This window comes from Apium graveolens, chromosome 7 (genome assembly GCF_009905375.1).
Source record: "Apium graveolens cultivar Ventura chromosome 7, ASM990537v1, whole genome shotgun sequence".
Classification (NCBI taxonomy): Eukaryota; Viridiplantae; Streptophyta; class Magnoliopsida; order Apiales; family Apiaceae; genus Apium; species Apium graveolens.
Window position 1 is genome coordinate 62,074,730 of NC_133653.1, and position 12,817 is coordinate 62,087,546.

The window sequence follows — 12,817 nt, forward strand, 5'->3', positions numbered from 1 at the left end:
TTTCATTAATTGCAAGATTTGTTCTTTGTTTCTCAAATTATGTGATTGTACATGTTTAATTGAACTTTATTAATCTTTACTTTATCGACTTTTAATTTTATTTTGTGATGAATGTTTTGATTAAATTCTGTTGATTTGAGGAAACAACTGAGGAACATGTTTCCATATTGAAACCTGTTGTTATAGAAGCTGAGAAGGTTTCTTCTCAGAAAGATACTGTAACTGGGAGTTCTAGGCCCCTCAAAAGGCTTAGAAAGTTAAATTATGATGATAAAGCTCCTACAGTGTCTCCACCTTTGAAGAAATTAAAGAAACATAGAGCTCACAGGGACATAGTTGAGTCAGATTCAGATGTAGTGGAAGCAGCTAAGGAAGGGGATCAGGAATCTCTGATCTCAACAGAACCAGTTGTTACTGAATCACTTCCTTCTGCACAACCAGAAACTGCTCAAGCTAAAATACCTACACTTCCTATGTCACTTATAGTTGATCCAGTACATACTGAAGAATCAGGTACAAGTGCTGAAATTGATATTCATAACTTGATTGTGCCTGAGGTTTTGTACTTGGAAGCTCCACCAATTCAACTCACTCCACCAACAACATCAATTTTGGATGTTGATCAGAACCTGGCTGCAGATCAGAATTTAGAGGATGATGTTGAAGCCTCTATAGCCTCACATACTGCTATTTTACCAGAGGATGCTGATACTGCATGATCTACAAGTTCTGATGCTGCCAATGAAAAAATTACTGGTGAAGCTGCTGCCAATTTAGATGCTGATACAGCTGGTATATCAGGACATGCACCTCAACAAACTGTTCATAAAGCTGATTTAGTCAAGAAGTTTGTTATAGGGGAAGCACCGGTACCTTGGAGTGAAACTCCTAGAGGAAAGAAGTGGACTAAGGAATGTAACACAGTTAGTTTTATTCCTTCTGAAAAGATTCTTGCTGAGCATCTTGCAAAAGCTGATGAAATGCTGATAAATGATGATTTCAAGGCACAGCTGAGAGTTACTGCATTGAGTACAAGGCACCTTCAAGGTCAACACTCAATAACTCATGACAAGGTGAACAAAATTCAGGAAACTCTAATCCAGCAAGATATGAATGTGAAACTTGAAAAGAACAGATTTTTCAAGCCATCCTTTGACATAATTACCTACATTGAGAAAACTCAGGAGAAGCAACAAACTCAAATTGAAGAAATTCTGAAGAATCAAGCTTCTCACCAAAGTCAACTCAATGAGATCCAATCCTCAGTGGAATTGCTTGTCTATCTTCTTTTACCTGCTGATGCCAAAAAGGGGGAGAAAGTGATTAAGTTCAAATGCAAATCTATTCAGACACTGAAAGGAAAGGATGATGGAAATGATGACCAGGGAAACTCTGATAAGGGTAGAGGTCAAGGTCAAGGAAAAGGGTTTTCATCAAGTAAAGCTAGGATTACAAGTCAAGGAACAAGTTCTGATACTGGGAAAAGAATAAGTTCTGATACTGGTAAAAGGATAAGTTCTGGTGAACATCTGGAACTTGATGAAGAAATTTCAAGGGAGTTATTTCTTAAAGAAAATCCAAGAATGGACTTTGAGAGTCTAAAGGAAGAAGAAGCTAGACTCAAAGCAGAAGGTGTCAAGAAAAAATCTAAAGCTTCTGTTGTTGAAAGAAAATTTCCAAAACCTAAGGGTATTGTGATAAAGGAAAGAACAAATTCTGAGGCAATCAAAGCCAAATCACAAATGGAAATTGATCCAAGGTCCAAGGGCAAAGAAAAAGTTGATGAACCTGTAAAGGTTTATATGCCAGTCATGGATGAAGAAATAACTGATGATGAAGAAGATACTAGTCTTACTCTGATTTCAAAGAAGATTTCTCAAACAACCTCTGACATGGCTCATGTTGTTCAGAAACAAGATGTAGTAAGTTCTGATATGACAGTGAAGCAAGCAACCTCTAACTTAGCTCAAGTTGGCTTGATATCAGAAGATAAGGAAAAGGAAACCTCTGACATTGCTCATGTTAAACCTTCAAAGATACTCCTACCAGGATTCACCAAAGCTAAACAGGTTCAACCTTTGAAGACTACAACTAGTGGTTTTGAAGCAAGAGTTGTTACAGGAAAGGAAGCAAGAGATAAATCTGGGTTGGGTAGTTCTGATGAAAGAAGAGTACATAACACTACCGATGATCCAACTTCCTTAAGTGAACCAGGTGTTGGAGCAACTCCTAAAAGATTGAATCGACTTGAATCTGTACAAATGGTTTACCATACCTTCTTGAAAGAGCATATCTTGTTATATTTTAAGATAGATGGAAGGATATACCAAATTAGGCAGAATGCTATACCACTGAAGTATTTTGAAGAACTGGAACATGTTCTATTTCTACTTCAAGTAAAAGATAGATTAACAGATAGTGCTGCAGGATATTTAAAGTCTCAAATTCAAAGACAGAAGAAGCTTTATTCTGTAAAGTCTGACAGCACATACTGTCCTAAGTACAGAGATCACAAAGGTGATATTGTCGATATGAAGCCTAACTCTGCTAAGATTATAACTACTTTTCTGGGTTATAAAGCTGTGGAATTCAATCTAGAGTCTGACAAGGCATATCTGATTAGACTAGATCAGGAGATAAGAAAAGCTAAGATAAATGATCTTAGAGCAGCTAGTTTTCCAACTGGAGAAGATACAGCTGAATTGATAAATGCTAAAAGGAGGATGGTTAATGAACTTGAATATGCAGAGAGATGTTTGTTGAAGAACTATCTCAGGATAACTCCTGATATCAAAGAGATCAGAAATTGAAATTGAAGCCAAGTCAAAGATCTACAATTGCTTAAATTCTGAAGTGTATACAGACTGAAGCTGTTATCAGAAGTTAAAGATGGTAAAGCTGAAAGGACTGTAAGTTGTAGTTATTTAGTCTAATTCTCATGCATTTATACCTAATGTTTTTGACATCATCAAATATCTGTTGAACTTGTATATTATGCTAATTTACAAGTTGGGGGAGATTGTTAGATTTATTTGATAATGTCACGTGTAATATGATTTGTGTTTAGTTTTCAGATCTTACCTAACAGGACAAATCAGTACTTAACTGGAAATCAGCACTTATACTGAAGACAATACTTAAGATATCAGAACTTAAGTTATCAGAACTTAAGTTATCAGAACTTAAGTGATCAGAAGATATTTATCAGGAGATAATATCAGGACTTAAGATGACTTTCAGATAAGGCAGGTGGCTGATTGAAAGGAAAGAAGATCGAGACTAAGACATAAATAAATATGCATGAAGAAGGAATTCTATGAAGAATAAAATACTTGGAAGAAAAGATAACTGGTTGATATATTTTAGGAAGCAAAATTATATTCCATAACAATTAGAATTTATTTTGTAACTGTGTAGTATATAAACACAGGCATAGAGTTTACACTATAAGTGTTACGATTATCGAAGTTATTATTCTTTGTAACTCTAGCAGCTCTCGTGATAATTTGTTCATCACTGAGAGAGGACAATTCCATATTGTAACAGAATTTATTATGTTGAATAAAATCTATTTTCTGTTACTTGAGTACTTATAATCGATTTGATTGTGCTAAACACTGTATTCAACCCCCTTCTACAGTGTGTGTGACCTAACATAATAAATTCCATCCTCATTTGCTGAGTCCCAGTCTGCAAAAAATAAGCTTCATTTCCTTGCTCCTTTCAAAGCATTTTCACTAGTCTTTTTGCTGATAATTAGGCATTCTCCTTGTCAAATAAAACATTGAATCCTCTATCTGTATATTGGATGACACTCAGGAGATTCATCTTAAGACCAATACCAGTGCTACATCTTCAATGACAATATTTCTAAAAATTATCTTGCCATATCCCATTGTGAAACCTTTGTTGTTATCTCCAAAAGTCACTAATGGGCCAACCATCTCCTCAAATTGTGATAGTAGGGCCATATCACCTGTCATATGTCTTGAGCTTCCACTGTCTATGATCTATATGACCTTCTTTACTTTTTCCTGCACACAATGAGGATTAAGTGTATTTAGCAACCCAAGAAGTGTTGGGTTCTTTCTTCATGTTAACAAATTTAGTAAAAGTGGAATTTGATGATTTAGAAAGAATAGAATTCATTGATTGATGTGCATTTTCCTTTTTAGCTGAGGTCTCAATATTGACTTTCTTAAATTCTATTATCAGCTTATGGTAACTTTTCATTACTTTCATGTTGTGAGGTATGCAATCACACTTGTCACCAGATGAGTAGGGATTGTTAGCCTTTGCTTTATTATACTTGCATGCTCCCATTTATGGCTTGCTAACAACCTTTTTGCAAAGGTGAGTTAGATGATTAACAGAGCCATATTTTTGACACTGTTTCCTGGGAGCATCTGCAATAAATGTAAAGTTATTACTTTTGTTTATTCCAACCTTCCCATTTCTATTTTTCTTTTTCTTTCCTGCATTCTCAGTCTTAACTTCCTTGATTGGTTTCTTGGGAGTTTGGTTCACCTTGGGCTTCTTCTCAGCATTAGTAGTTGTAGTTGTTTCTGTGTAATTTTTCTCATTATCCTCATCAGCAAGTTCTTGCTTTATCACCAACTCAACTTCACTAAAATTTGTTTCACATGCCTTGAACAAAGGTGCATTTACTTTCCTCAGCATAACTGGGACATCTTAATTTATAATTGCTTTGCAACTGTCACCTTCAACCTTTTTGTTGTTCAATGCATCATAATCCAAGCCAATAGCTATGTTTGCACATGGCTTGTCTTCTCATGGTACTGACCAACTAGCTGAGATGCATTCCTAAATGACTTCAGTTTCACCTCATTTTTTCTATCTTTTCTCTTAACACAGCTTCTTATCTCGCTAGCACACTTGAGCTTGTTCTTTAAATATTCATTTTCTTGCTTGACCGTCTCAAGCTGCACAAGCAATAACTCATATTTTTATTTCTCACTCTCAAGCTTCTTATTAGCTTTTTATAACCTACTGACCTCCTCAGTATCTGCTACCATGCTAGTATGACTGTGGAACATTTCTATGCTCATCTTTTCAACAGTCTCCTTATATTGACTTTCATTTAAATCAATGGTAGTAAGAGTTGGTACCTTTATTTTTGATGAGGATGACTCTCCTTGCTCCAAGGCCACGAGTGCATAGTTTCCTACTGCCTCATCGTCATCATTATCTGAATCATCCCAACTCTTTCCTTCTGCAATATAAACTTTAACATGTTGCTTTCTTAGAAGAGCCTCATACTTTGCTTCCAGTTCAAGATAGGCCTTATCCTTTTTCACCTTCTTTGGCTTTCTGTATTCTGTAGCAAAATGGCCCAATTCATCACAATTGAAGCACCTGATCTTTGACCTATCAACAGATCCTATTTTATATCCACTTTAGTTTATTTCCAGAATTATATTGTGTCTTTGTCTTCCAGTTGATGTCCTTGTTGAATGTCTGTCCCTTGTTTTTGAAAAACTTTGGCTTCTTTACTCTAATGTTAGAGAATTTCCATTCTAGTAAACCATGGACTGATCTAACTCATCCATTTCATTCAATGTATAGAATTCATCCTCTTCAAGTTCAAGAATAACTTGCTTCTGTGGTTCCTTGTTCTTTTCCTCATTACTTGAAGCAGCTGAACTCTAGATTTCTAGTTCATCATCAGATGACTAGCTGTCATTAACAACTAGTGGACTTGCTCCATCAACAATGTGCCCTTGACCAGCTCTTAAAGATTTTCTTTGGATCATTTCCATTTCATAGGTCTTCAGAATACCATACAAAACCTCCAGTATCATTTTGCTCAAGTCTTTTTCTTCTCTTATAGCTGAATATTCTGTTCTAGATGGTCAGGAAGGGTGAGCAAAAACTTCAAGTTAACTTCCTCAGCTTCATAGTATTTGTCATGAAGCTGCAAGTCATTAATCATCTTGTTGAATCTTTCAAAGACATCAATTATACTTTCTTTAGGTTTAGCCATGAAAAACCCATAACACCAGTATTCTCCTTTGGTTGGATCTAACTCCCTCTGTACCTTCACACATAATCTCTATTTTATCCCAGATCTGTTTGGCTATGTCACAGTTGATAATGTTATTGTACATTACATTGTCAAGTGACTCGATCAAAATAATTAATTGCAGACCACTATCAAGAGAAACTTTTTCCTTCTCAATGTCTATGTATGTTGAAGGAGATTTAGGACCATAGTAAGCTATGATGACCATGTATCCTTCTGTGGACTCTTCGATCCTTTCCATAGAAATAAAAGGTCCATTCTTCATAACCTATATGTACAAGGGATTGGCCATCCTTAGAAATTTAGCATCATCTTCTTTTTCTATAATGTGTAGTTAGTCTTATCAAAGGCCGATATATTTATACTGCTAATATTCTGTGTATTCATTATTCCAATATCTTTAATATGTTTACTTTCAGATTTTTCTCTGATACCACTTGTCAGGTAATTAATACAACATCGGGGGGGGGGGGTTGAATGTGTTTTGGATATTATAAAGGATTTTTGAATGTTTGTTACTTGGTTAACAAAGCAGATTAGAAATGCAGTAATATTACGTTAACTAGAATAAAATAGTGCACACAATATTTCAAAACTCACTTAATTATGTAATAATATTAAGCTAGTTTCTTGCTACAAACCCTGGGTTCTTTGTAAGTAAAGAACTCAGCTTCTTCCTTGAGAGAGTTACAAGAAAAACTAGATCTGTTTGATATAATTTAAAAGCAAAGGACTAGTGTTTACTTCATAAATTAGTAAAGACAGGTTTACATAACATGCAATAGAATGTACTAACCCTACTTTAAGTTATCTCTAAAGCTTTCCATTTATGGATTAGTGTATCTTTGCAAATCATGTGAATCTGTGACTTTCCTTTGTCAATTAATCTTGGCCGTTGATCTTACACTCTTCAAGCTGCTTTTGTAGACTTTTGAATCTAACTGATTCATTCGTTTGTTGATTGATAATCTTGAATATTTAACTTGTCTGCATTCTGTACTTGAGGTTTATATCGAGATCTCCAGTTTGTTCTATAGAGAACTGACATCTCGATAAGTATAATGGCTTATCGAGATCTCTTAGTTCTCAATAAGTGTCTTTGACTTGTCGAGATCTCTGAGTTCTCTATGAGTGAACTTGACTTGTCGAGGTCTCCAAATTTTTGCATGTGAAAATGACATGTCGATATCTCTGAGATGTCTTTAGGAATTTTAACTTCTCGATATTTTTGAGATCTCTAATATGAAAATTGACTTGTCGATATCTCGAATCTTCATATCTTCATTTTGACTTGTCGATATCTCTGAGTTCTCTAATGCAGAAATGACTTGTCGATATCTCTGAGATCTCTATAAGCGTTTTGACTTGTCTCTATCTCTGAGATCTCTAATGATAATTTGACTTTTCGATATTTTCAATCTTCATGACTTCATTTGGCTTGTCAATATCTCTGAGAATACTCTATAAGCTATTTTGGACTTCTCGATTAGTCATTCTGGAGTTCCAAAATGACTTCTCTATAAGCAAAAAATTTCACATTATTGGTAAGATATTCTCTCCAAGCTTGTAATTTAAATTTACTAAATGTAGAATGTGACGATATTTTTCGACCGATTCATGTAGTCAAATTTCGAGTATTATTTGAACAATGGGCTAAGTTCTGATTTCAAATTCGAAATAAACTAAATTGCATATACTTGTTATAATTCGAACTTATCTAAATATGTATTACCAATATAGATTATTTATATATAAGTGATTCTATTTTCAATATTTTCTTTAAAAATTATATATTTATATTTTATTTACTTTTTATAATAAAAAGTATGTTAAAAATATATAAGATATATTTTCAAACTAAAAAATGATTAATAAATAAGATAATATTCAGGGGATATCCAATATAAACGGGCCTAGTTAGGAGTAAAATAGTTGGGATTAAGAAATAACAATCCATCCAAATCGTCCGTAATCAAATTATGTAATGGTTTAATTAAATCTCCAACCATACCATTGGTGCAGTTGCAGGATTGAGATGTGCGGCTGAGTTAGGGTTGAAGAATGTTATGTTTTTCTGAGATTACTATCCGTTGTACCAAATGAGAAAAGGTTGTGACTTAATATTGGATGTGGCAACAAGTATGAGTTTTTGGCCTGAATTAAGGAGGAAGATGGTTCTTACGGCATAGGTAAGTCCCATGTGAAAAAAATCACGGGCCAAGGTATTGTTCCGCTTAATTTTATGTACTTTTTTGTATCATTGTATATCACTTTATATCTAAAACACACATATCTGTGCACACACAAGCCGGGGGTCTTTTGCGGAAAAGTCACTTCATTCTTTGGAATGAGTGTAAGTCTGCGTACGGTATACCCTCCCCAGACATTGTCTTAGACGGTATTGACTGGGTACGGTTGATTGATTGATTGATTGTTAATAATTCATTTATGTACTACGCCTAACTTTATATATGGAATTCAATTCTTTAAAATTTAATGTACAAATATTCAAGTAACTATATTTTTTAACGGAATTTAAGTAACTATCTTTAAAGTTAAATAAAATATTCAATTAACACACTTACATATTATGTATATGATAAAAAGCACATGTGACAATATGATGTAGTGGTATGAGGTTATATAGGTGAATGAAATAATATTACCAGGTTCTTCTATTATATATAGAAGAGATAACATGGGATAAAAATAGTGAGACTTTTTATTCTCAGTGAAACGACGGATTTGCCCCAATATCTACTATAATTAAAAACTATTGGCGGGAATCGAATTATAGTCTACCTATTAGTTGTCACACTATAATACCGATATGCTACTTTGCATTTTATGTTTTTAATCAAACACTTAACATATGTGTGTGTCGTTAAAAAGTAAAATTTTAATTTTCTATTGTAATTCATGAAATAACACTTTTTGTCATATTTTTTCTTATATATATATATATTGATTTAGTTATCAATATATTTCTAAATAATTAAAATTGCAATTAAAATACTAATTTTGATCAATATTTAACATATCAAGAAAGTCATTATATGAAAAATATAAATAAATTAAGACATAATAAATATTCAATAAATAATGTAATATATTTTTAAGTAATCGTCTTAATAAAATCTACGATATTTTATATCAGAATTAATTAACAAAGTCAAATAATCATGTTCAAACTAATACGAAAAATAAATAAATAAAATTTATAATGCGTGTTTATTCAATAAAATATATATTATTAAAAAGTATATGTAATATAATTTTAAGAAAAAATAGAATGCTAAGTTTAGTTATTTAACCAAATTGACAGCAAAAAATCAAATAAGTCTACAATTATGGAATAAATGGAGTACTCTTAGATGTACACATAATTCAGAAGTTTATTCGATTTTCTATTTAAACCATTATATTTAGGGTTATTTCAAATTAAGCATTAAAATCTACTCGAGTTTTTATAAAATACAAAAAAAATCACAAATGTACCCGAACTCGATCGAGTTGAATTATATTTTTCAATTAGAAGATTTAGAAAGTTTGTTTATTTGATCGATGAGAACGTTATATCAATAAAATACGGTATTTATAATAATATACATTCACATTGGATTTATGTGTTTGAGACCTTTAAAAGACCAATTCAATAAATAATATATGTAAAAATTGTAAAATTAATTTATTGTGATTTGTTGTGAATTTGACCCGATTTACGAAAAATACTTAGTATTTGTCCACATTATTACACGGTCGGGTAAAATTACGACGTTGTACTCAACCAATTTTTTCCCCATATTCCGCTTTGTTAAAACAAATTTCTGCTTTGTTAAAACAAAATACATAATAATATTAAAATTTAAATAATGGGTATGTAACTTTTTAATACAGGCGAATTCTTAAAAAGAAAATTTGATATTCTAATTTATATTCTGTACAAAATCATACAAAAGATGTTAATTATCTTTTTTTACGATAAAAAAAATCTAGCAATTAAGTAATTTGAAAAATGTAATGACTTTAACAATTTTAAATAGTACCCCATTTAAAAAAATGTAAATTTTACATTATTTTATACAATTAATGTTTTATATGAATCTAAAAGTTTTTGAATGAAACACTAAACTTTTATGCCCAAGGGTTGACTCAGTTGGTTAAAGAGTCCTTTTAGTCACACTCGAATCCCACCGGACCCGAAGAGTAGCGGCTACGGGTTACCTACGATAAAAAAAACATTAAACTTTTACTAATTGTTTAATTTTGGTATGAAACAATTCATGTTATTATACTATAATTTTCATATTTGAAATTAATATATATGACCAAACCTTATATAAATACACTAAACTATATGATTCAAGTTATTTTATGTTAAAAATGAAAAGTAATTATATAGATTACATTAATTATCGTATTGTTTCTTTCAATAACATTAAAACATTAGAAATTTAAGTACTAATATTTATAAATATTTTATTAAATTTATAAAAGTTTGGCACTAGAATCCAGTTTATATGATTATTGAATTTGTATACGAAAAAAGGCGTTCACAAAAAATGACAATGATTAAAATAAGGATAAATTAATCTATATACTAGAAAATAATACAATATGCAATACCACATGCAAAAAATAATCTATATACTAGAAAATAATACAATATGCAATACCACACGAAATGACATATTCTATGACATATTCTACAGTATATATCTGACTTAAAAATAGTAAATATGTATATATTGTTAACTAAATACTCGCGCAAATAATTTAAAAAACATTAATTGCCACATATTTATAATTTTTATATGCCACATATTTATATTTCTTATACATTGTAATTTCTAGAATCGTACCTATAAAATTCTATTTTAGCGCCAAATGAAAAATTATACATATATAAAAAATATTTTATTAGAAAAAAATATGCGATTATAAACTATATAAAAACACAAATTCAGCTAATAAGAAGAAATCTTATATGCGATTACTTAGTAATATTTATTTAATATTTTGTTAAATTATCCACCAATATATTGCTCAATTCTTAACTAAAATTTCGATGTAAAATGTTAAAAATATCTTTTCGGACAACAAAAACATAATAACGTTTAATTGGTTATTCTACAATATTTGAGTGAATGATAACTACCTATTATTTCAATTTTTTTTGTAACAATAGTACAATTTTATATATTATATTATTTAATCATAATTTAGAATTAATTTCTATACAATCATTATTCAATATTGATATGTTAGATCTCGGTTAATATTTAAACACAAGATCTCAGCCTTGGCTGCTGGGATTTTATCGGACAGTTAGAAATTTTTTATTTTAAGTTTTGGCCTCCAGTAACCAGTAAGCCGCTCCATCATAATGCTGGATTTGCTGCCACTCATATAAGTGGTCATGATTCACACTGTTCTCTAAAATGTTAATGTTCAAGAATGTTACACATAATAAATCCATAGGTGCATAGTGGTTTAAAAATCTACAAATGGATATGCAATCTAGTCGTTGATATATCAACAACCAATGACAAACCAGCAAAAAATCCTCAAAGATAAAGACCCCCTGTTCTTAATTCATATTTATAATGCCTTCTCAGAGAGCATTCAAGTACTCAAGCTTACAACAATCTTTATACAATACACACTTTGTTGTTGTAGTGCATTTTTAGCTCATTTTAGCAATGGCTGCTTCAACAATGGCCCTTTCTTCCCCTTCTTTTGCTGGGAAAGCTGTGCAAGTAGCTCCATCTTCTTCTGAGCTCTTTGGAAATGGAAGAGTTTCCATGAGAAAGACTACCAAGAAAGTCACTGTTTCTGACAGCCCATGGTACGGCCCAGACAGAGTCAAGTACTTAGGTCCATTCTCTGGTGAAGCTCCATCTTACCTCACTGGTGAATTCCCAGGTGACTATGGCTTGGACACTGCTGGACTTTCCGCTGATCCCGAGACCTTTGCCAAGAACCGTGAGCTTGAAGTCATCCACTCCAGATGGGCCATGCTTGGTGCTCTTGGCTGTGTTTTCCCCGAGCTCTTGGCCCGTAACAGTGTTAAGTTTGGTGAAGCTGTGTGGTTTAAAGCTGGATCACAGATCCTCAGCGAGGGCGGACTTGATTACTTGGGAAACCCAAGCTTGGTCCATGCACAAAGCATATTGGCCATCTGGGCTACCCAAGTCATCTTGATGGGTGCTGTCGAGGGTTACCGTGTTGCAGGAGGGCCACTAGGAGAGATTGTTGACCCACTTTACCCTGGAGGAAGTTTCGATCCATTAGGCCTTGCTGAAGACCCTGAAGCATTTGCTGAACTTAAGGTGAAGGAGCTGAAGAATGGAAGACTTGCCATGTTCTCCATGTTTGGGTTCTTTGTTCAGGCCATTGTCACAGGAAAGGGTCCATTGGAGAACCTTGCTGACCACCTTGCTGATCCAGTTAACAACAATGCTTGGGCCTTTGCCACCAACTTTGTTCCTGGAAAGTGAGATGTGCAAATATAAGTTTTGAAACCTTGTGGAATGTAGCTTTTTTGTTTCATCCTGTCATTATGTCAGAGTTCTGTGATGTAAATACAAGTGTATTTAAATGAATGGGAATTTTTTTGTCAGTTGTGCTAAAGTAAAGACTTAAATTACATACTTCTTCACAAAGTAATCTCAACTTTTACATTTACACTTGAAATTTATCTAATCAAAACTTACCATCAATGAAACCTTTAAAATCCCCGCATAAATCTGATCCTGTTATAATGCCTGGGCC

General features: G+C 32.7%; 1 protein-coding gene across 1 annotated transcript; it reads left to right on the forward strand.

Annotated features, from left to right (window-relative positions):
* The first annotated feature begins 11,724 nt into the window (after positions 1-11,724).
* Positions 11,725-12,543, forward strand: LOC141672053 (chlorophyll a-b binding protein, chloroplastic-like). Its single transcript, XM_074478545.1, has one exon. The coding sequence runs from the start codon at positions 11,746-11,748 to the stop codon at positions 12,541-12,543; it is 798 nt and encodes a 265-aa protein (XP_074334646.1). The 5' UTR covers positions 11,725-11,745.
* Positions 12,544-12,817: the final 274 nt, after the last annotated feature.

Excerpts from the sequence above, each read along its gene's own strand:
- LOC141672053 (XM_074478545.1), top strand. The coding sequence starts at position 11,746 with ATGGCTGCTTCAACAATGGCCCTTTCTTCCCCTTCTTTTGCTGGGAAA.